The sequence below is a fragment of the Ahaetulla prasina genome, chromosome 3 (assembly GCF_028640845.1).
Source record: "Ahaetulla prasina isolate Xishuangbanna chromosome 3, ASM2864084v1, whole genome shotgun sequence".
NCBI classification, from domain to species: domain Eukaryota; kingdom Metazoa; phylum Chordata; class Lepidosauria; order Squamata; family Colubridae; genus Ahaetulla; species Ahaetulla prasina.
In genome coordinates, this window is record NC_080541.1 from 112,210,103 (window position 1) to 112,234,055 (window position 23,953).

General features: G+C 41.6%; 1 protein-coding gene across 2 annotated transcripts in view; it reads left to right on the forward strand.

Moving 5' to 3' along the window:
- The window catches only part of HDAC3 (histone deacetylase 3), a 180,454-nt gene extending 157,008 nt beyond the window's left edge, over positions 1-23,446 (forward strand). The window contains exons 5-16 of one of the 2 annotated variants that reach the window (XM_058174614.1): positions 7,826-7,927; positions 12,735-12,791; positions 12,880-12,935; positions 16,001-16,134; positions 16,283-16,363; positions 16,461-16,534; positions 16,667-16,731; positions 18,448-18,537; positions 19,373-19,431; positions 21,593-21,672; positions 21,922-22,079; positions 22,330-23,446. In XM_058174614.1, coding sequence (XP_058030597.1) covers positions 7,826-7,927; positions 12,735-12,791; positions 12,880-12,935; positions 16,001-16,134; positions 16,283-16,363; positions 16,461-16,534; positions 16,667-16,731; positions 18,448-18,537; positions 19,373-19,431; positions 21,593-21,672; positions 21,922-22,079; positions 22,330-22,399 — 1,026 coding nt within the window. In that variant the 3' untranslated portion in view covers positions 22,400-23,446. The remainder of the gene's footprint in view (positions 1-7,825; positions 7,928-12,734; positions 12,792-12,879; positions 12,936-16,000; positions 16,135-16,282; positions 16,364-16,460; positions 16,535-16,666; positions 16,732-18,447; positions 18,538-19,372; positions 19,432-21,592; positions 21,673-21,921; positions 22,080-22,329) is intronic. The other variant, XM_058174615.1, reaches the window with a different exon arrangement.
- Positions 23,447-23,953: the final 507 nt, after the last annotated feature.

The following is a 23,953-nucleotide window of genomic DNA, read 5'->3' on the forward strand; positions in this document are numbered from 1 at the left end:
TTTCTTTTTTTTTTCTTTTTTCTCTTTTTCCCTTTTTTCTCTTTGCAATCTTTTTTTGGGAGAAAATATTTTATATCTGTTCTATGAATATTGAGGAGTGGATATTTGCAGACCATGGTAGTGGATATTTTGAAACCTTGAAATTTTGTAACTGGTGAATTTTTATTTTTGTCTCGACTTGGCTTTTTCCTTTTTTCCTTTTTTTTCCTTTTTTAATTTTCTTTTTTCTTGCTCTGGCTTTTTGGATGGTTGTTGGTTAGCTTTGGATATTTTTGGATAAACATAAGTGGATTAAGGTTTCAAGAACCTGAAGAACTGGAGGGTTTCAAGAGCAGTTTTGGAATTTGAACTTAGAATTTAAATTAATTAATTTAATTTAATTTATTTACATTTATACCCCACCCTTCTCCGAAGACTCAGGGCGGCTTACACTATGTTAAGCAATAGTCTTCATCCTATTTGTATATTATATACAAAGTCAACTTATTGCCCCCAACAATCTGGGTCCTCATTTTACCTACCTTATAAAGGATGGAAGGCTGAGTCAACCTTGGCCCTGGTGGGACTTGAACCTGCAATAATTGCAGGCAGCTGTTGTTAATAACAGACTGTTTAGCAGTCTGCACCACTCAAGGACCCTTTATTAAATAAATAATTTATTTAAATAAATAATTTAAATAAAATTTAAATAAGGAAATAGTTGAAACTTGAGAATTGAAATATTTGGATTACAAATTGAGTGTGGTGATTTGAAGAGTCAAGATGGATAAGGGGAAGAAAGCAACACTACATCTATTATCACCATCAATATCAACAAAGACTGCAGATTCTACATTACAACAAGAGAAAATTAATATGGATTTTAAAAATATGTTACAGAACATACATGAAGATCTTAAAAAGATTAGAAAGAATGGAGGGAGAATTGATAGAAATTAAAGAGATAATAGGGGAAAATGAACAACAATTTCAACTAATGGAAGAAAAAGGAGAGGAAACGAAGAAAAAGGTGGAAGAGATGGACTTAACAACCATTGATAAAAATCAGGAAAAAACAATTATAACTCTCGAAATGGACAAGGCTGACTTTTATTTAAGATTCCAAAACATTGAGGAGGAAAAGGGAGAAAACCTACCAGAGAAGATAGCAGAGATATTAGCAGTGGTGATGGAAGAAAGTAAAGAAATAATTCTAAATGGAATTGATGAGATATATACAGTGTATACAAAATATGCGATGAGAAATAATTACCCAGAGAAATTCATGTCAGATTTACGAAGAAAACTTGAGAACAGAGATATTGCAGATGATGAGAAATACAACGATTAAAAGACAGAAGAATGGAAAAACCCGTGACTAGATGGATTACCAGCAGAATTACATAAAGAATTGCAAAATCTATTAAGTGATAAAATGCTACAAGTATTTAATGATCTACTAATAGAAGCCAAGGCGCTGAAGTCATGGATGGAGGCATATATAACTTTTATACCAAAAGAAGAATCAGACCTGCAAGAACTAAAGAATTATAGACCAATTTCATTATTAAATGCAGATTATAAAATATTTGCATCAATTATGGCGGAAGGATTGAAGAGGTTGCTGAATGAATTTATACATTCAGACCAAAATGGTGTTTTGCCCAAAATACAAATTAGAGATAATATACGAATTATACTGGACACATTTGGAATATTATGAAGCTCATTTAGAAAAACAAATGGCGTTGTTATTTTTAGATGTGCAGAAGGTATTTTATAATGTGAATTGTCAATTTATGACCACAGAATTACAAAAGATGGATTTTGGGGATAGATTTGTAAACATAGTTAAGGCTATATATAAAGATCAATCAGCAAAGGTAATAATAAATGGTGAAATGATAGAAAGAGTAGATATCAGAAAAGGAACTAGACAAGGATGTCCATTATCTCCATTGTTATTTATTTTGATGTTAGAAGTTTTAAATAGACAAAATAAAGAAATAAAAGGAATGAAAATTTAAAGAGAAGAATATAAGCTACAAGCGTTTGTGGATGATTTAGTATTCATTATGGAAGAACCAATGGAAACAGGCCTAAAGTTAATGCAACAAATAGAGGAATATGGAGAAGTAGCTAGACTGAAAATAAACAAATATAAAATTAAAATTATAGTCAAAAATATGAGAGAAAAACAAAAGCAACTAATGCAGAATTTAGATATTCAAATAGTGAAGAAAGTTAAACATCTGGGCATTCAATTAACTTCAAGATGTATTACACTGAAGGAAGATAACTGCTATAAACTGAGGAACCAAATTAAAACACATTTAGAAAAGTGATTAGTCCACACTTTGAAGGGTACTCGGCTTCCCTGTAGGAAGTGTCTCCAGGTGAGGAGGGCCCATCGGACGGCATAGGCTTCCTTCTCCCACACTGCCTAATGCCTTCAGTGTCAGTGTTGTGACTTGTCCTCCCTCCTCTCCTCAGCCGGGCCCCTCCTGTCTCCAACCGGGCCTTTTATCAGACTTAGCCTGATAATGAAGATGAACGGCCTGTCATGACTCCAGCTTCCGGCCCTGGCCCCATGCCCAGAGAGGATTCAAGGAGTGAAAGGAGAAGCCCAATAAACCTTACTCATACAGCGTGTGTTCCTTTGGCTCAGCCTTCAGAGCAGGAGCCAGCCAGGTGGTGGAATTACCCTGGCCTACTCCCTCTGACCGCTCCCTTTCCCAGACGCTGACAGCAGATCCAGCTGAAGACAATTCAAAGTGGGTGGACCCTTGCTTCCGGAGATCTGAGTGGCGACGCCAGCAGAAGGAAGGGTGGGGCAGGCCTGGATAAATGCTGAGTCATGGAGCCACACCCCACAGCCTATATAAAGGACCTGCTTTTGGCATTCCAACCTTGAGTCAAGCAAAGTCTTATCTAGTTTGCTGATACCGCAAACTGAAGTCACAACTTGGACTCCTGCCTGCCCTGATAAACCTCGAAGGCACTTGGCAAGCTGCAGAGGCTTCATTGCCAAGTTTGTTACGGACTTCCTTGACTCGTTCGTCGGAGTGGGGGTGGGACACAACAGTCAGTGAATTTTTTGGAAATATAAGCACTGGGTTATAGTTGGCCCTGGGTGTTGGCTTGCAGCAGCACTGCTGCTATGGCTACATTGCTGGCATCTGCCTAGACCACAAATGGCTGTTCAGGGTCAGGGTGTTTGAGGATGGGCTCTGTGAACAGCCTTTTTAGTTTTTCGAATGCCCGCTAGCAGTCCAGGTCCCAAGCCAGTGGCTGGCCAGGTCATTGTTCAGCCCCACTCCTCCTGTCTTTAATAATCCTGCCAGGGGAAGTGCCACTTCAGCGAAGGCAGGGATGAATTGCCGGAAAAGTTGGCGAATCTGAGGAAGCTTTGGAGTTGTTTGCGGATACATGGGGGTTTCTAGTCTAGAACTGCTTTCACTTTTCCCGGGTCCATTTCAGTTCCCTCGTTTGACACTCAGTAGCCCAAGTAGACTAGCGAGATCTTGTGGAACTTGCATTTTGACAACTTTGCATATAGTTTAGCTGCTAGGAATTTTTTCAAGTCTTGACGCACTAGTTCTTCTAACATCTCACTGAATATGAGAATGTCACCTGATAGACTACAATGCCTTTGTAGATGCTCATGCAGCGCCTTGTTTATCACTTGCATGAAGACTGTGTGGGTGTCCTGCAGTCCAAACGGCATCACTTTAAACCTGAAGCTGCCTAATGGGCAGTTGAAGGCTGTCTTCCATTCATTTCCCTCTTTGATTCACACCCAGTAATAAGCCTCTCTTAGGTCTAGCTTAGTAAACACCTTCCTCCTCACCAGGTGGCTTAGCATGTCCTTCATCAATGGCAAGAGTAGGTGTTTGTCTAAAATCAACGCAAAGCCTCATCGACCCATGTCTAGGATGGACACCCTAGATTTGGTGGATTGAATGAATCCAATAGCTAAGTTGGTGTCAATGTAGTTCCCTAGCTGGTTCATTTCCCTAGGGGTCATGGAATACATCTTTGGCTTAGGTAGCTTGGCTCCCAGCACAAATTCTATTGCAAAGTCGGTGGGTCAGTGCGAGGGGCGGTAAGATGTTGGTTTTTTGCTCGCTGAATGCATCAGCCAGGTCTCAGTACTCTTTGGGAACTTGGGTGCAGTCCAGTGGCGAGTCAGCGATGGTAGCAGCTTTCTCACCGGGACGGGGACCGTATAGTGGCTCCGATGGGGCCTTGTCACTAAGGGTGGGGGCAGCAATGGTCCCACTCCTATCTTTAGCTTTCTATAGCCATCCTCTCACATGATGGCTGGGCCCCACTTGACCAGCCAGGCGAAGCCCAGAATGACCGACTGTTATTTTTGGCACCACTACAAAGCAGATGAGCTCCCAGTGGCGGCCCATTTCAAGCCTTATTGCCTCGGTGACTGGGGTGACTGGGGCTCCGCCTATTAATGTTCCATCAACTTGTTCAAAGCGAATGGGTGCATCAAGGGCATCATGCTTATCCCTAGCTTCTGGACAGTGGGGAACCTTATAAGGCATCTGGTACACTCGGTGTCTATGTTGGCCTCTATATCCCTTTGGACTCCCATTCTGGGCACCACTATCTGCAATTTTATGGTGAAGGAGCAGATGACTTCACTTACCATTGGGTCGTCTTTGCTACTTTCACTGCTGTAACTCACGGTAGCCAGTGGGGCTTCTGAAGCTGGAATTTTCCCTCCTTTGGCAGAGGGGGAGGAACCCAACGGCTTGCCGAGAGAGTCTTTACTTGTCCACTGGTTTGTGCAGGGTCCTCTTCACCTTGGGCCTCATTGGAGTTCAGGCTTGGGGGACTGGTCCCAGGGCCAGGCGCACTGATGCTCGGTGGCCTTGTTGGCCACACCTGAAACATCTAATGGCTGCCATTGGGGTCGGGTTTTGCTCCTCTGGCTACCTCTCCAGTTCGGCAACCCAAAGTTCACTTAGGCTTTTTGTCTGGCGCGGCTTTTTGGTGCAGGTGAATCTCAAGGTCCATGGCCACTGCCATCTAGTACCACTCCTGTATGCAGTCAAGGACCCCTCACAAGGCGCAAGTCTGCCTGGTCTAGGGCCTCCTTGAAGTGGTGGACAAGGAGGTGCTCTGGCCAGTCTAACAGTTTTCCCACCACTCTCTGGAATTCCCAGACTGATTCCTTCGCAGGGCGGCCCTTTTGCTTGAGGTCTCAGCCTCTGTCTCTTGCCCCTGGGCTGTGTCTTCAAACTGGGTTTTCCGTAGCTGCAGGAACTCATCATGATCTTCCAGTTCAGGAGCCCCTTCATCAAGCAGTTGGACTATCTGCTCCACCGCTTCATCCTCCACATTGTCGACGATGGCTGAAACCATCGATTGGACTGGTACTGGCCTCCATAGCAATTGAGGTGGGAGCAGATCTGATTCAAGAAGTACGCTAGCTTCCCTGGAGTGCAATCAAAAATGGCTGTGGGGCAGGGTGGCCAGTGGCACTGGTGGCTGCAGAACTGGAGCTAGTTGGGAAGCAGGTGCTGACATCCACTGGCACTGGTCCACCTGGCTGGGGTCATATGCCCATCCAGGAGGGATCTAGTCCACTGGTGGCAGCCTGAGGGGCTTCTGGTGAGGCAGACTCCCTGGCCTTGTTAGACCCATGGCCCCTTCCCAAAGTCCCGGTCTGGACTGGCCTAGGGGCCAGATGGCTGGCTGGCTGTCAAGGTTCCAGAAAAACCTCTTCTGCATAAAAAAAACCTCAGAAGCCATTGTTTTCCAGAGTTCTTTACTAGCATGAGGAAACTGGCACACGATGAGTGAAATTCCAAAACTGAATTTCCGGATTCTTTTCCCAGTTATACAAACCCCAAGAGTCCCACCCCCCTGACCCCTTTGCTGGTCACATGGTCCCACGTTCTCCCAGTTCATTCGAATATCTTCTTGCCACTCTTCCTGCAGATGTGAACACCATCCGACCTTGACCACTTGAAGAATGTTAACATACCCCTCAGCCCCCCTTCTTCCCCTCAGGGGAAAAATGTGGCAGCGTCTGGAACCCTAAAGTCTAATATGGTTTCCAGGCCTGACAGGCGTCCCCCCTTGGAAAAGAAGCTATATCCTAGGAAAGAAAACAAAGAGTCGATAAAGAAGAGTGTCAGTGGTCCACACTTCGAATGGTTCTTTTCCCCCTTCAAGGAAGTGTCTCCAGGAGAGGTTGAGAAGAGGGAGGGGGCTCTCCATTCCGCACCGGGGAAATATTTTCTCCCGAACGACAGCTTACCCATGAATTGGAGTCTTTGGGCCGTGCTCCAAGCTGACAAGCAGGCTCTACCACTTCGGGTTTTTGAGTCATATCTTCCGATGGGAAGTCGGTGATTTCAACTAAATCCTCAGATTCAAACTTCTGTGCTACATCCACGGTTTCAGCTTGCTGCTCTTCCATCTTCGCTGGGTCTTTGCACCGCTGTGGAGGTTGCGGAGGCTGGGGCCCAGCACCCCCCTAACGGGCCCCCTCTGAGCGGAGGAGAGGGTACCGTTAGCAAAAGAAAGTTATGAGTTTTGGAATAATGTCAAGGTTCCAGAAAAACCTCTTCTGCATAAAAAAAACCTCAGAAGCCATTGTTTTCCAGAGTTCTTTACTAGCATGAGGAAACTGGCACATGATGAGTGAAATTCCAAAACTGAATTTCCGGATTCTTTTCCCAGTTATACAAACCCCAAGAGTCCCACCCCCCTGACCCCTTTGCTGGTCACATGGTCCCACGTTCTCCCAGTTCATTCGAATATCTTCTTGCCACTCTTCCTGCAGATGTGAACACCATCCGACCTTGACCACTTGAAGAATGTTAACATACCCCTCAGCCCCCCTTCTTCTCCTCAGGGGAAAAATGTGGCAGCGTCTGGAACCCTAAAATCTAATATGGTTTTCAGGCCTGACACTGGCAGCAGTTGTGGTTTGAGCAATAGATTGGGCCTGGCAAAGGAGGCTTAGGCACAATCTGCTTTCTGCTAAGGAAATAGGAAATTCTGCTCTGACCAGTCACGTTCCCTGGCCAGGGAAGGTGAATGTCAGTTGGGCCATGGCCAGTTGACCCCCTGGGGGAGCTATCCCAGGCTGCTGACACTCAACTGGTCAAAGCTGTCTGGCAGGCCTGCCAGGGACTGGTGTCTTGATGGGGGTTGGATTCCCTATTCTCTGGACTCGCTTTCCACTAGAAGACCTTGGTGCACTGTGCTGAGCCGAGGCGATCTGGGGTTCCTGGAGCACCAGCCAGCTGATTGGGTCCTCCCCACAGTCGTTACAATTCCTGGTGCATCGGGAATCTGATGCTGCCTTCCAAGCTTTCGCCCCACTGATAGAGCTCCTGAGCTGATGGCCAGGCCACCTGCTCCTTGGGCCGGGCACCAAGCTGGCATTCAATCTCCGCCGCTGCTGCTTCTGACCGCTCAGCTGTCAAGGGGAAACGGAGGGTCCCAAAGCTGTCTCCGCAGGTTGCTCCAGTTCCTGTGACTTTGCTTGTGTTGGATGATTCCTCTTCCGTCTTCTTCTCCATCTTCCCTGAGTCTTCCACTGCCCGGTCTCCTGAGTAAGTGGCTGGAGCTCAGGACCCTGGACAATAGCCCTATAGGCACGGGGAGCTTTTTGGTTGTTTTTATTAGGAGAGTTGGGTTAATGTCAGGTTTCCAAGTAAAAACCCAAAGCAATCAAAACTCTTGAGGGCTTGACTTTCCTCAAAGCATAATTTTATTAGGAATGTCATATTGGCACAGCTGGTGAAAACCCAACTCTGAAGGACCCAAGGTTTTTGCCACCCAAATCAAAACCCAAAGTTCTTCCCCTCAGGTCACAAGTCCATTACATGGTCCAATCAGGTCACAGTCCCAACTACGGCTGGCTTTTGTCCACACCCTCCAACACCTGGTAGAGCGTGCTTGGCTTCCACAGGTAAGAATGCTATTTTGGCTACACATCCCCCAGATATCTACCCCCTCACATTCCCACAGCTCTACTGAGCCTTGCTGTGGCAGCCCTGAAGATTCTCCCTAAATGGCTTCAGGATTGACAATTAGTGAATCAAAGAAATGCTGTGGAGTATACTATCTTAGATCTCAGTAAGGCATTTGACAAAGTAGACAACAGCCTACTTATTGGTAAGATAGAACAATGTGGGATGGACAGTACTGCCACCAGATGGATTCACAACTGGCTGACTAACTACACTCAATATGTAATCCTGGAACTACATCTACATGGAGGGAGGCATGCAGTGGGTACTACAAGCTTCTGTTTTAGGGGCAGTGTTCTTCAACTTCTTCATAAATGGTCTAGATGAGGGGATGGGGAGCTCATAAAATGTTCAGAACACCAAGCTGGGGGAATTATTAACACTTTGGAAGATAGGCTCAAGATTCAAAAGGATCATGCTAATTTGCACATTGAGCCTTATTTAGCAACACACAGTTGAGTGGTGAGAGAAATAAGGTCCTGCACTTAGACAGGAAAAAATAATGCATAGGCATAGTAGAGGCAGTACCTAGCTCAACTACGTTAGCTGTGGGAAAGATCTGGGTGTCCTAGTGGATCACCACTTAACTATGAGCCAGCGGTATGCTGCAACTGCCAAAAAGCCAATCCAATCCTAGGCTGCATCATCAGAAGAATAGTATCAAAACCATGAGAAATCATTACACTGCTGTATATTGCACTTGGAATACAGGTAGTCTTCAACTTACAACTATTTATTTAGTGACTGTTGTAAGATACAACTGAACTGAAAAATGTGACTTACAACCATTGCAGTATCCCCATGGTCATGGGATCTAAGTTTGGCTGCTTAGCAACTGACATGTATTTATGACAGTTTCATTCTCCTGGAGTCATATGATCACCGTTTGTAATCTTCCCATCTGGCTTCTGACAAACAAAGTCAATGGAGGAAGCTAGATTTGCATAGCTACAGTATGATTCACTTAACAACTTCTTGAAAACTTCCAGTGATGGAGCACCCATAACTTCTGGAGACAATTTAAATTTAAAACCTACAAACTACAGAAATATACATTAATCTATATATATGAACGCGAAAACCATTCACAGTGTAATCACGAAATCTCCAGAACCATAATGCTACATATGTTCCTCTTGGCTGCTAGGTGTCACTAAGAAAGGATTTTTCGAAATGACCATCAGAGCATTAGTATTTCCTATATTATGATTAACATGCTCTGATGCTAATGAGTTCTACTCCCCTTCCCCACCTGAAAAGAAATCTGTTCCAAATGCAAAACACAGGCAGAGGACAGGAGTTTCACTTTCAGTTTTACTTTCACAGCAGCAACCAGGGGATAGGATTGGGGAGGCTTCTGTGGGGCAAGATTGAGGAAGAGGATAGGATAGGAAGGCTTTTGTGGGGCAAGGCTGAGGGAGAGAAGGGGATAGAATAGGGGAGGCTTCTGTGGGGCAAGGCTGAAAGAGAAGGGGGTAGGATAGGAGAGGCTTCTGTGGGGCAAGGCTGAGGGAGAGAAGGGGAGAGGAGAGGCCAATTGTAACTACTCATTAATTTGCAAGCTTTAAGTGTTGATGTATCAAGCCCGATCACATAGTTTTGTAGCGAAGCACAGGTATCCAGCTAGTCTCCAAATAAAAGCAAGGCAACACAACATTATAGAATGCTTTATTTAGATGCTGGATAGCATTTCCACAAGCAGTTTCAAGGCAAATGCAAAAAAAAAAAATCTTTGCAAAGTACTGAACTTACAAACATAATAGTTTGCAAAGTATAGTACTTAAAAAGCAAAGCAGTTCCCAAACAAATAAACAGTGTAGTACTATAAAAGAACAAAAAAGAATATTTTAAAATAGAAGCAATTCTAGCACTCAATTCTAGCACTAGTCCTCAAGCCCACACAGCACCAAAAAACACAAAAACAAACTGCGCCAGACCAGCTGCAAAAATCATTGGATATTGTTTGGCTATGTGACCAGGGACAAAAAAACACAAAACCCTACCAGCTTCAGAAAAATGCATGACGTAATCCCAAATGACACAGGAAAGTCACGTAGTTAAAAATGGTTGCTGCTGCTGCAGCAGTGACTGAATCCAAGTCACATGGTTACAGAGGCCTCTTTTTGATCACAGATTTGAATTTCTAACTTAAGTACCCTTTCTGAATAAATTTGGTCTTGTGAAAATTCTCTAAATGAACTTTCATACATAGGGGGATTACTTGTATATGATGAACGCTTCAGGGAACTAGGTATGTCCTGCTTAATAACTGATGAAAGAGAGATTCAACCCAGAAATGAGAAATTTTCTGACCATGAGAACAATCAACAAATGGAACAGCTTGCCTTCAGAAATTGTGGGAGCTTCATCATTAGAAGCTTTCAAGAAAAGATTGGACTGCCGTCTGTCAGAAATGATGTAGGGCCTTGATGGCGAACCTATGGCACTTGTGCCACAGGTGGCATGTGGAGCCATATCGGTGAGCACACGAGCTCAGCTCCGGCATGCATGCGCTCACCGGCCAGCTGATTTTTGGGCCTTCTGGGCCCACCGGAAGTAGGGAAACGGGCTGTTTCCAGCCTCCTGAGGGCCTGGGGGACATTTTTTTGCTCTCCCCAGACTCCAGAGCCTTTTTAGGCACACACACAACCCCGGAGGCCAGAAACGGCCTATTTGTCGACTTCCAGTGGGACCGGAAGTCCTGTTTTTTGCTCTCCTCAGGCTCTAGTGCCTTTCTAGGAGGGCGAAAACAGCCTTCCCTACCCCTCCAGAGACTCCCCCCCTCTAGTGGGACTGGAAGTCAGCAAACAGGCCATTTCTGGCCTCTGAAGGGCCTCCTGGGGGGTGGGGAAGGTCCTGGAACCTGGAGAGAGCAAAAAATGGGCCTACTGGGCCCACCGTGTCATCGTGTGTCAAAAGCAGGGGGAGCACAGGGGGGTTGCGCATGCATGCATAGGGAGCGGGGCGCTTAGAATTATGGATGGGGGCACACATGCGTGTGACACCCCCCCCCTCCGTGCGATCCCTGCTTTTGGCACGCGATGGCAAAAAGATTACCCATCACTGATGTAGGGTCTCCTGCTTGTACTGGGGGTGGGGTTGACCTAGATGGCCTACAAAGTCTCTTCAAACTCTTGTTATTCTGTTAACAAAGAGGATTAGTGACATGTTAGCTGTCTTGAATCCCATCGCATGAAGGCAGTGGTGGGATTCAAATAATTTAACAACCGGTTCGCCCAGGGTCAGGTTGACCATCAGGGGAGGTGTGGCCCATCCCTGTCCTCCAGCTCCACCACACATGCAGAATGAGCCTCCTGCAATGGTCAACCTAACCCTGGGCAAACTAGTTGTTAAATTACCCCCACCACCGCTATCAAAAGTGGATCCTGGGTGCTGCATTGCAATGGAGAAATGGGAAATGGAGTGGCCGGCATAAAGGAAGGAGGAGGAGCAGGGAGAAGAAAGTGGGAAAGTGGCCTTCCCTCGTGTCGACCGCTTTTCCCCATTTCTCCATTTCAACACAGCTCTGCGCTGCAGAACTTGCTCTACCCACCACCACCCAGATGCCCTCTTTTCCCCCAAGCATTTCTTTGCCTACCTGATTTCCAGCTCCATCGCGTTTCTCCATCATATTTCTCGCCATTGTGCACAGGGAAACAAAGGTTTGTGGAACTAAAAAAAAAAGTTCAATCAATTCCAATTTCGCAAGATTTTTTTTTTCGCGAGAAGTTGGAATTAATTGATAGAACTTTTTTTTTTAGTCCCACAGACTTGTTTCCCTGCATAAGTAGGTGAGAAATGGGATGGAGCTGGAAATCAGGTAGGCAAAGAAATGCTTGGGGGAAGTAAGGGCAACTGAGTACTAGGCGCTGAAACGGGCCCATCTCTCTCCAGCAGCTGCCCAGACCTACCGGAGAGAAGGGTAGCATCTACTGGCACTTCAATGCAGTGGCATTCCAGCTGTGGCTGGGAAGGGGCAGCCAGCATAGGGGCTGCAGCCATGACACCTGCTTGCTTCAGCACCCTCCCCGACCCTCTGGTGCTCCGCTGGCGTTTTGGCCCTGGGCTGCTGCCTTATGCGCAGGCCCTGCCCTGCTGCCTGAGACAGGTTTTGCCTGAATGACGTGATCAAAGGTTTCCAACTTTTGGGGAGGGGTTTCCACCACCTGGAAGGAAGTTGAATGAAAACTAGACGTGTTCCAGAAAACACAGATTTTCCAGAACACATGTAACCCATTCACAGAACTCAACAAAAAAATTAAGTATCGGTTCTCCTGAACCAGTGCGAACCGGCTGAATCCCACCACCGCATGAAGGGCATTCAGAGAAAAGAGATGTGATATTCTCCAAAGCACCCAAGAATAGGACAAGAAGCAATCAGTGGAAGCTTGGATACAGAGCCATCCAATCTGGAACTAAGGAGAAATTTCCTGACAGTGAGAACAACTATTCAGTGGAACAACTTGCCTGCCGGAGTAGTGAGTGCTCCATCACTGGATATTTTCAAGAAAAGATTGGACATTGATTTGTCTGGCATAGTATAAGGTCTTTCGCCTTGGGTAGGATTTGGCTAGAAGACCCCATAGGCATTTCAGGCCTATGATTGAATGTTTCTAGTGCAGTTTATTAAAAGGGGATAATACAGACTAGTGAAATAAATTAAGGTATAGATTTTAGTGATCTTTTATTAGATATTTCATTTTGCAATAATTCTTTTTTTCAAAGTTAATATTTCTCTTCTATTAGATTTGTGATATTGCAATTAATTGGGCTGGAGGACTGCATCATGCCAAGAAGTTTGAGGTAATAGTCAAGTCTGCTTTTTTTATTAGGAAGGCATAGTGGTTCCTTTTAACTAATTTACAGTAATTTCTTTATTTTCATTCTCCAGGCTTCTGGGTTTTGTTACGTGAATGACATCGTGATTGGCATTTTGGAGCTTCTCAAGTAGGCATTCTTGTTTGCATGAATAATTCACCACAGTACAAAGTGTTCTCTCATAGTGTCCCCTTGGGATTCTAAATATAGATATATGAGGTCTCTTTCCAGGTGCTAAAAATTAAAAATGCCCAAACATTTACAAAATGTTGGAAAACTCACCCCAGAATTCATCATAAAACTCACCTCAGATTTCATCATAATCAAAGAAAGAAAAGTAGAAAGGAAAAAAAAGTGCAAAGAAAAAAAATGTAGAGAAAAGAGATAAGAATATAGTAATGAAAGAGAAAAGAAATATATAAAGAAGTGACTTCCAACGTTGATCGCAACAATTTTTAATAATTATGGTAACTTTTCAACCTCTAATTTACAACCAATTTTGTCTTCATCCCATGACCCATCTTATCTGTAAACAAATCCATAAAGCATAATTTCAGTCCTGATGTCAGCAAATCCATTAAGAGTTGTCAGAAAGTTGTTCCTCAGTTGTCTGAGTTGCTCCTATGACACTTATTGAAATAAACCATTTTTATTCCTTCCTTTTACTTTTAACAATCTCAATCTTTATTCCATTCAAGTAATGTCATAGAACTTGATTTATTTTCATTTCTTTTTTACCCATTCTCACAATTTTCATCCAACTTTAACAGACCTCTTTTGTAAATCCAATTTATTATTTGTAATTCTCTTTTGATTTTTAAAGCATCAACTGATTTCTTTTACATGCCTAATGAGACATCCCTTTCCATATCATTCTTGTAATGTCAACTTGTTCCTTTTGTGCTGTTTTTTCCATAACATCTTTGGACACAGTTTGTCTATAAAACCAGCATCGCTATTGACATTGTTGATATTAACTTCTGATTCCATTTTTCACAAATGTCCATCAGTATTTCCAGTGTTACAATGTTTTGTGTAATTCTGTAGCTGTTAATTAGGTGTCAAGATTCCAGAAAAACCTCCTCTGCATAAAAAAATCTCAGAAGACATTGTCTTTCAGAGTTATTTACTAGCATAAGGAAACTGGCACACAATGAGTGAAATTCCAAAACTGAACTTCCGGATTCTTTTCCCAGTTATACAAACCCCAAGAGTCCCACCCCCCTAACCCCTTTGCTGGTCACATGGTCCAAAGTTCTTCCACTTTATTCGAAACCTCTTCTTGCCACTCCTTCTGCAGATGTGAACACAATCCGACCTTGACCACTTGAAGAATGTTACCATACCCCTCAACCCCCCCTTCTTCCCCTCAGGGGAAAAATGTGGCAGCGTCTGAAACCTAAGGCCTAGTATGGTTTCCAGGCCTGACAGGCATCCCCCCTTGCAAAAGATGCTATATCCTAGGAAAGAAAACAAAGAATTAACCCCTTCTACCCCCCTCTACCCCCTCCAAGAGGTTTTTTAGGTTTGTCAGGGAAAGTGTCGTGAAATTGTTTAATCAAATTGTCCACATTTACTTTCCAACTTTTGACCCAAGTAGATTCTGATAATGGATATCCCTTCCAGTGGACTAAATTCTCAACCCCTCTTCTTCCCCTCAGGGGAAAAATGTGGCAGCGTCTGGAAACCTAAGGCCTAGTATGGTTTCCAGGCCTGACATTAGGTTTATGTAGTCTTCTCCTTTAATTAAAAACTTTAGTTCCCTCTAGAGTTCAATTTTTAAAATTGCTTGTTTTAATTATGTCTTAGAAAAAAAAATTAAAATGTCCACTTTCCCAGGGGAAGGATTCTTTATGGTAGTCCTCAACGTACAACCACAATTGGGACCATAATCTTCATTATTGAGCGAAGGGAGCCCATATAATTGCTTTCGTCAACAATGAGAATCTCAGCACCCTTAGTTATAGTAGTTAAGCAATCTCCTTGGTCAGAGGGAGTGAAAGAGTCGCCTGTTGAGTTCAGCTCTTGTCTGGATGCAGAAGGGAACTCATCTGTGGGCTGCAGGAACTTAAGATCTGACCTTTCCTTTTGTCAGAGGAGTTCCCCTATTCTCTGTGCTTGAAAGGGGAATTCTTCCAGAGAGCTGCAGGAATGGAGCTCAGATCTTCGGGATCCAATTTCCATTTATGTAACATGTTGGAAAAGTTCCCCTCCACAAGCAACCCTTTTTTTTTAAAGGGCTGCCTTGCAGGGCAGGGTGGGAAAAATTCGGTTCCACATGGTTCCCTCCTGGCAAGCAGCCTTTTCATTCTCAAAGAGCTGCCAGCCAGGAGAGAATCTCAGCTTTATGACAGGCAGCAGCAACATGCAAACTTCCCTGCTGGTTTCCCTGTTGACTTTCTGGGGAAGCTAGCAGAGAAGATTGCAAATGGTGATCATATGATTTCAGGGCTGTTGGCAACCAGTTTTAAGTATGAACAGGTTCCCAAGCACTCCGATTATGATCATATGAACTTGGGTGGTTTTGTAAGGACTAGAACGCTTTATGGGCCATAAAACACCTATTCAATGGCTATCATAATTCTGAACTGTCATTAAACAGTTTAAGTCTATAAGAACTACCTGTGTAATGCATTCCAAAATTTTATTTCAAATTTATCTGGACTCTTAATCCATTTATAACTTTTTAAATCGAAGTCTTAATTAACTTTTTGTTGTTTATTTCTAATGTTTTAAATTCTGGCAGAAGTACTAGTGATATTTTTGTTTGCTCATTGAGTTCAGAGGAAATGTATTAACTTTGGGCCTAACTTCAGAAATTCTCTACACCCCATTACTCCAGACTTAATAAGTTCTTCATCGATTGTGAGAGGAGAGTGACAAAAACAAGAGGGTATTACAACTACAGAGAAAATAAAGGTGATGCATGATTGAGAAAAATCTTGAAATAGAAAATGAGCACCTATGTCTGCTTTACAGTTTAACGGAATACGATCCTGGACAGATTTTTCTTTCATCAGTATGATTTTAAAGTGCTATAAATTTAGATCAGCTTTTTCAGAATTGCAGCAGCTCTGAGGAGATGCTGCTGTGACACTAGTGATAAGTACAGATTTTTCATAAATGAGTCTTTAAGTTTTACCGATGTTAGGAAGTACGGTCTTTCCCACAGAAAAGTTTTTTTTCTCTAACAGGTACCACCCACGTGTGCTTTACATTGATATAGACATCCATCATGGAGATGGTGTGCAGGAAGCTTTTTACTTGACAGACCGTGTCATGACAGTATCTTTTCACAAATATGGGAATTACTTTTTCCCTGGTACAGGTACAAAATCTTTTACTGTTCTTTGTCAGCTTTTAAGAATCAGAATTCTATTAGCCAGTTAATAATATGTGAAAGAATTTGAAATTCTGTGTCATGAATGGATGTTTTCTAATATGTACCCCTATTTGAATTCTACACTCACATATAGGTGACATGTATGAAGTTGGAGCTGAGAGTGGCCGCTATTACTGTCTAAATGTACCTTTGCGGGATGGCATTGATGACCAAAGTGAGTCTTCCACTGGGGCTTGTTGGATTATCCATCTTCAGTGCATATTTCAGCAGGGAAATTATAGCAGTGGTTGCTTTGTCTTTTTGTTTGGAAGGTTATAAGCACCTCTTTCAGCCAGTCATTAATCAAGTGGTGGAATTCTATCAGCCAACTTGCATAGTGTTGCAGGTGAGAATTTTTGATGGCTGTTCCTTGTGTTCATATGAAGGGACTCACGGAGGGCTACAATAATGATGGGTATGTTTGTTGGGAAATTTCAATTTATTCCTCATTTTTATCTCTCCCACTTACCCTTTCAAGTGTGGTGCTGACTCCTTAGGCTGTGATCGCCTGGGCTGCTTTAACCTCAGTATAAGAGGACACGGGTAAGTCCATTTTATAACCCATCAAAAATTAAATGGGAAATTAGGCTAATAAAGATATGGCTCTGCTTTTTTCTCTTTTAATGTTGTTGAAGTTCTGTTTTTTAGGCATTAAGATCCCTCCCAAATTGTCCTGTACCCTCTTTTTATTATAAAACACTTTTCCAAAATTGCTGCCAACCATCCTGCAAGAAAAAGACATGTATTTGTATTGCTATTTCAATCATATTTAAACACATCTTCCTTTGAGCTGACTTGTAGCAATAAGGATTTGAAGGGGAAATGGTGATATAGATCTTCTTTGGGCATCTCCTTAAATTTCCATTTGCATCTTTGAGCACAGGAAAAAGCAGTTTCTTTAAACAATGGCAGCAGATACAATGGAGCACTTCTGGGCCATCTGCATAATCTTTTCCCCTTCAATTCCAAATCACTGCACAGCTGTATTTGCACCTCAGCAGAAAAAATATAGACATCGGACTGTGCTTTTAGTTATTCTGTTGTAGGCTAGATAGGAATTTGTATGTTATGTGAATATTGGGGGGGGGGGAAGTTGTTCCTCTAATCAAACATGAAACTCCAGCAAAATTTTGGAAATTTTGGAAAATCCAATCACACATCATGTCTTTTTTTGTTGTTTTATTTCCTTTTTTTGCCCTTGATAGTTGCAATCTGAAACTATGGTATTTGAGATACCAAGAGATATTTTATATTACCAATGCAATAATAGTGTCAGAATTGTTGATCTGGAAATAAGTTGTCACTGCTTTTAATATTTCTTGTTAATTGAGAAATACTTCAGTCTTTTTAGCAGGTTCCCTTTCTAAAGCTAGGTTGCAAAATGGCTGGGGTTTTAGGTTACACTAAATGTGGTTTGCTTGGTTTTTAGCTGAACATGTTGTTTTCCTCACTAACAAATTAAGGAGAAAGAATAGTTTATTTACAAACTATGTACATTTTCAAATCTGTTGTCATATGCTGCCAGGGCTCTTCACAGTGATGTTGCTGATGGCAGCACAATTTGGAGTCTATCTCTTCAATATCTGTGACTGCCATTTTGCTTTCTTTTGCATACATGCATTCCCCTTAGCAAACTGCTGTCTTTATAATTGCTTCAGAGTTGTTATTCATTTTCAGTGCTGAGCTTATTTTAAAGGGGAAAGTCATTCTATAAATCACAACACATTGCAATTCCAATCTCTGTCAGTCTTAGAGCGTATGAAGAGATCATAGTTAGCTCTTGCACTGCATCTATTCTCCCAGTTTTAATATTAGCTGTCAAGAAACATTATTACAACTTCTCATTGCATTAAAACTGGGCCTGTAGTGTCTTTCAAAGTCCCCTGTAACTGGTTCAAACGCCAGCAAGTGCTGACATTCTTCCACTTTGGAGACAGGAAAGCAAGCATCAGAAAAAGGTTGGCTCGCTCAACTGCCCTCTTTCTTTGAATCTAATTATTCAGCCCTTTTCTTCTGCGCAGTCCCCAATAGATTTTCTCTAAATTAATAAGGTCCTTTGTTCAAATATTTGTGGGGGAGATTTTGGCAATCCCCTATTAGCTTAGCAATTTCCCAGCTTCAGCGAAATAGGTTTGATAACAACTTTGAAATAATTTTAACAGCAGTCATTTACACTAAATTGCTAGATTTACACACACACAAAAACAATTTTTATTTATGTGTGTATGCCAATATAAATATTCTAACTTTGGATTCCAGGGAGTGTGTGGAATATGTAAAAAGTTTCAACATTCCCCTTCTGGTATTAGGAGGCGGTGGTTATACAGTTCGCAATGTGGCCCGATGCTGGTAAGTATTGTAAGAGCATTGAGATAGGCTGAAGATAGTCATCTTTCATGGCTTTAAGTTATTGTAAGCTGCCCAGAGTTACCCTATGATAAGATGGGCAGCCAATAAATGTAATAAATTAGTATGTAAGTGGCATAGATACATGGCTTTTGTTAAGGGTAATCTGGGTTCACAACTAAGATTGTGGACTGTTGAGCAGAATAACCTACGCATGAAAACCACAGAGACTGGTTGTATACAATAACAGTCACTTGCAGACAAACTGGGGTTTGATATTCCTTTACTTTTAGGGAAAAAGCAAAATCATAGTCCAAAAACAATTCCAGGTCATACACATATAAAGTCAGTCTTCTTACCAAACATAGACTTCCAAAACAAACAAGGTCTTCTTTCAGTTCAGCAAAACACAGTTCAATTCACAACAGTCAGTATCTTGAGGAATCAGTAACTAGCCATGATCAAGCAACGATCATAAAGCTCACATACACAGTTGCAGCATGTCATTAGGTTACAATGCTGTAGCGTCCCTGTAGATTACCATAAGCCATAATTTAATAGTCCTTTTATACATTGGCTACAGAGCTCAACCAATCAGGATGCTTGCATGATGCAGCACAGCCTTAAAACAATATCATAGAATAGAATAGAATTTTATTGGCCAAGTGTGATTGGACACACAAGGAATTTATCTTGGTGCATATGCTCTCAGTGTACATAAAATGTACTCATGCCTTTCTACAAACATACATAGTTAGTTGATAATGCCTGGCCAACTAGTTAGGCAAATAACAATTTCCTGACAGCTTTGATGGATATAGTATGCCTTTCATTTCAGGACTTATGAAACATCATTGCTTGTAGATGAAGCAATTAGTGAAGAGCTTCCATATAGCGGTAAGTAGGTTCTTCTTTGTTAAAATATAAACAATCATTTGTTTAACCTTTTCTTAGCCAGCTACATAAACAATATTATGCTATAAATTTTATTATATTTTAGTATAAAACACACAGTAACTTTTCTATATTTGTGCAATTGTTTATATTTTATGCATAATATGCAGTTATAATAATGTCTCATTTACTATCAGTTCAAACATGAACAATTTCATAATGCAATTGAGAAATGTAAAAAAATATTCCTCCATATTGTTTAGTGTAATTTCCCAGAAGTACTTTATTGGTTTATTATATTTATGAAATACTGGTTCATGAAAGCAGAATGTCTGAATATTATACTGAAATAGCATAGCCAAGGTTGCCTTTAAAGTCAGTTTAGGAACATCAGTAAATTTTTAACAAAACAGAAGTTTTAACATCAATGTACTGCCTTTTGCTAACTTCTAAGCAATTGCTAGACCTGTATTAAAGAGTGCTTTTATTTTTTATACTTTATATTTTATATATAGAAGTATACTTCTATATATTTTATAGTCACATTGTCTGAAGAATTGCCTGTTTACTCACGTATCAGCAATGATTTGTTAATGTTGAAGATCATGGCTACCCAGTTGGGAAAAAACAGTATGTTAATATGCTAGATGAAGAGGGTATGCAACTGACACTAAGAAAATAAAAAACACCAGGGAAATTTCCTTTTTTCTTTTTCTTTTGGTTTTTTTCTAATTGTAGATTAGCCAGTTGTGAGGAGATTTTAGTAGATTACATCATAGGGCTGGAAGGGACCTTGGAGGTCTTCTAGTTCAACCTTCTATCCAAGACAGAAGTCTGTTTGTTTACACTTTATGATATAAAGGGTCACAATAAATTACATATCTCAGACAAATAATGAAAAAGTTAAGATTGTATAACAGATAATCCTCATTATGATAGTTCAATTAGCGACCGCTCAAAATTTTGACATTCCACCCCAAAAAAGTATTTACAACCTGGTTGTGAAGTTATGCACATTGCAGCAACACAGTAGTCATTCACCCTTAACCATCAGCCACAGAGACGTAGCAACATGCCCCTGCCTATTTCCCCCCACTAACCTGCCCCGCCGGATCTCCACAAGCACTGGCCTGTTTTGCTAGTGACCCAGATTCCACTTACTCCTCCCATGGCTTTACTGTACTTTTCGAAGGGTTCCAGAAGAGGCTGATCCACATGGCAGAGAAGCCAAAGTCTTTTATTTATTCAGAAGCCAGTGAAGCTGTAAGAACGTGAGATGCAAGGAAAACAGCTTTGCCCCATCTGACTTCAGCTCCTCTGCCATGAGGGCCTGCAGGCTTAGTTTGGACCCAGTCTGGCCAGTGCCGAGCAGTCTTATGCTTGCTGTTGACTGGCTAGTTGGAATGAGCAGCTTCAGGGATTGGGGCAACAGTTGCAGCCAATCAACCAGGAGCTTGCAGTTCAGCCAGATGAGACAAAGGAAGCAAGCTCCTCGATTGGCTGCAGCTGCTGCCCCAAGCCCTGAAGCTGCCCTGAAGCTGCCCTGAAGCAGGAGGCTGTGGTGGCCCCACTCTGGCCTTTTCTATTCCCAGAGGCCTGCTGGTCACATGGCCCGCAGCTGAAGTCTTTTACTCAGAAGCTGGCAAAAATGTTTTCCTTAGATTTCACATTCTTACAGCTTCACCATCATCTGAAAGTAAGTAATCCAGGGGAAACAGGGTAGGGAGAAGTAAGTGGAATCTGGGATGCTAGCAAAGCAGCCCCCGGTCTGTTAACACCAGTGGGGCAGGATAGGGGGCAGAAGCAATTGTGGGGAGCATAAAGGTATCTCAGTGGATTGGGGGAGGTCTTAGGTGGCCTGCTGACGCACCATACCCTGCATGCCCTTCCCCATCCTGAGATACCTCATGTGAATTTATGGACCTATGTATTTGATTAGCGAATGCATTGTAGAAAGCAGGGAGGGATTGCATTCATTTAATATAGTTCAATCAAAGGAATCCTTGGGTTACAAATGTAATTGGGAAGCTCCATTACATTAGTAACTTGAGGATTAACTATTTCCTCAGAGGAATAACTGTCTGTTGTTGTGCTTTGATGTATGCTATATATGGATTTCTCTTTTTAATATATATAAGCATTTCTCTATTTTTTATCCATAAAGAATATTTTGAATACTTTGCTCCAGACTTTACTCTCCACCCTGATGTCAGCACTAGAATTGAAAATCAGAACTCAAGGCAGGTGAGTATCTCCTACTAAATGGAAAAATTGACCCTTTCCTTTATTTGCTTCCTTTCCAAAATATCTCTTAATTGTTTCAAAAGATGCATTATTAGTGCTTCTGTTTACTAAAGCCTATTCCTAATTGTAGATTAATTTTGTTATTATGCTTAAGTTTGATGGCCGCAGAAATGATGATAGGAATTTGATAATCTTTGCTGAAGTGATTTGCTTAATAGGATTTTGCTGCATTTTCTATTTTCTGTGAAGTACTTAGATCAAATACGGCAGACAATATTTGAGAATTTGAAGATGCTGAATCATGCACCTAGTGTCCAGATCCATGATGTCCCTTCTGATCTCCTGAGCTATGATCGCACAGAGGAGCCTGATCCAGAAGAGAGAAGTTCAGAAGATAATTACAGCAGGCATGTTTTTATATTTGTCCCACAAATAAAAACTATGTATTTTAATCTGATACTCGAGAGAAACTCCAGCAGTTACTCCCAGAAATCATTATGTATTGATTAGGACTCTTAGTATGATCTGTTTAATAGCCATAGTGCTCCTTTTCAGAGCCAGGTGCTTGTTGCATTTTTTTAAGAAGCAGATTCCATATTTATCCTTAATTTTTGCTACATTATCTTCTTATCCTTGTAACTTTATTATATCTTGCAGGCCAGAAGCTTCCAATGAGTTCTACGATGGTGACCATGATAATGATAAAGAAAGTGATGTTGAAATATGAGGGCTGAATCCTATACGTTTACACTATGTGAAATTGTCTGGATGATAAGACTCTAAGGAAGCAGTAGGTTCCAGTAGAAAGAATTGCTTGAGCACAAAAGGCAATGAGGGTTTCTAGTCGACCTGATCTTCAGCCATTGTTTGTGGGAATAAACATTCCTCACTTCAGGTTCATATAAGGTTCAGGTTGTTGCTAGCTGACCCTCTTCAATTCTCATTCTGCAATGACCATCACTTTTCACAAGGCTGCTGCTCTTCAAAAAAGAACAGGATTTGCATAGTATTTTGAACCATTTTTCTTAGTTTTATTTTCCTAATTAGAAACCTGCAGTAAAAAGCTTACCTACACAGACAAATTTTCAGCCTTCTATAGCAATGGGAATTATAAACAGTGATCAGATAATGTTGGTGGATATTTTGCTTGACTATAATAGAAGTGGAGAAGTCATGTTAAGTAGCACTCCAATCATGTGGATTCTTTTAAAAGTTATCTTTTGTTAATCTTTCTGCTGGAGATGCTACATATTGCATGGCAATATGCCCATTGAGAAATTAATTTGGAAATTTTTTGTGACTTTTATAGCAGATGTCTATAGCTTATTGGAGAATACTTCTGTTTTTGCTTCAGTGAAGGAATATTATTAAGGGAAGAGTCCCGGACCAAAAATTAACTTCAGTGTATATCTTTTGCTATCTGTTAAAAGTCCTATGTTTTGATTTTCAGTATTATTCATGCTTGAATTCTAAAAGAAAGAATCTAGGAAGGAAGGATACTTTTCACAGAAAAATGTATCATTCTCCCTTTTTACCTTATTTATCATTGGCTGGTATCTGAAGTATTTCTTTGAATGAACTGAAATGGAAAGAGATTTCCCAACCTTAATTCCGCCTCATCTAATGTGGGCTTAAATCTTTTTAATTAAACTGCATGTGCTGAAGATAGTTGCCAACATTTGAGAAGTTCTTTGCAGCTAAAACAAAAGAGAGGCAATTGCCCTTTTCTTATATTTTATCGGTGAGTTTAAAATATTAAACACAATATTTCTTATTTTCCTTCTCTTTTGTTCATTCGTCCTGACATAGCTTAAAAGTTTGTATTTAGTAGCTACAGAGATACATTATAAATCTAAAATTGCACTGGGTATGAAACTTTGTTCACTACCATGACTGCAAAGCCTGGCACTCAGCTTGGGTGGCTCCCTCAGAAAGCATTGCAACAGAAAGCTCCTTTGCCTAGCCTTTTCCCATAGTCTCATATGTGAGAGGGTTAAGAGGCGTTCCACAGCAGACTGAAGCAAGGCTGCAGGATTACCTCGCTTCAGCCTTTTAAAAAAAAGCTTTAAAAAGAAGCATAACTTCTGAGCTGCACATAGCACTTGTGTTCTTTTTAAGTTGTCCCAGATCAAAGTTTTCGGATGTTAAAAAACTGATTGCTTGAGGTTCTTTTATGCATTTCTGTTAAAAGCTTTCTGATGGATGTGTATCCTTCAGGATACGTTATCACAAAAAAGAAACAAAAGGCAAAGCCACAGTTATCACAGAAATATCTAATAAA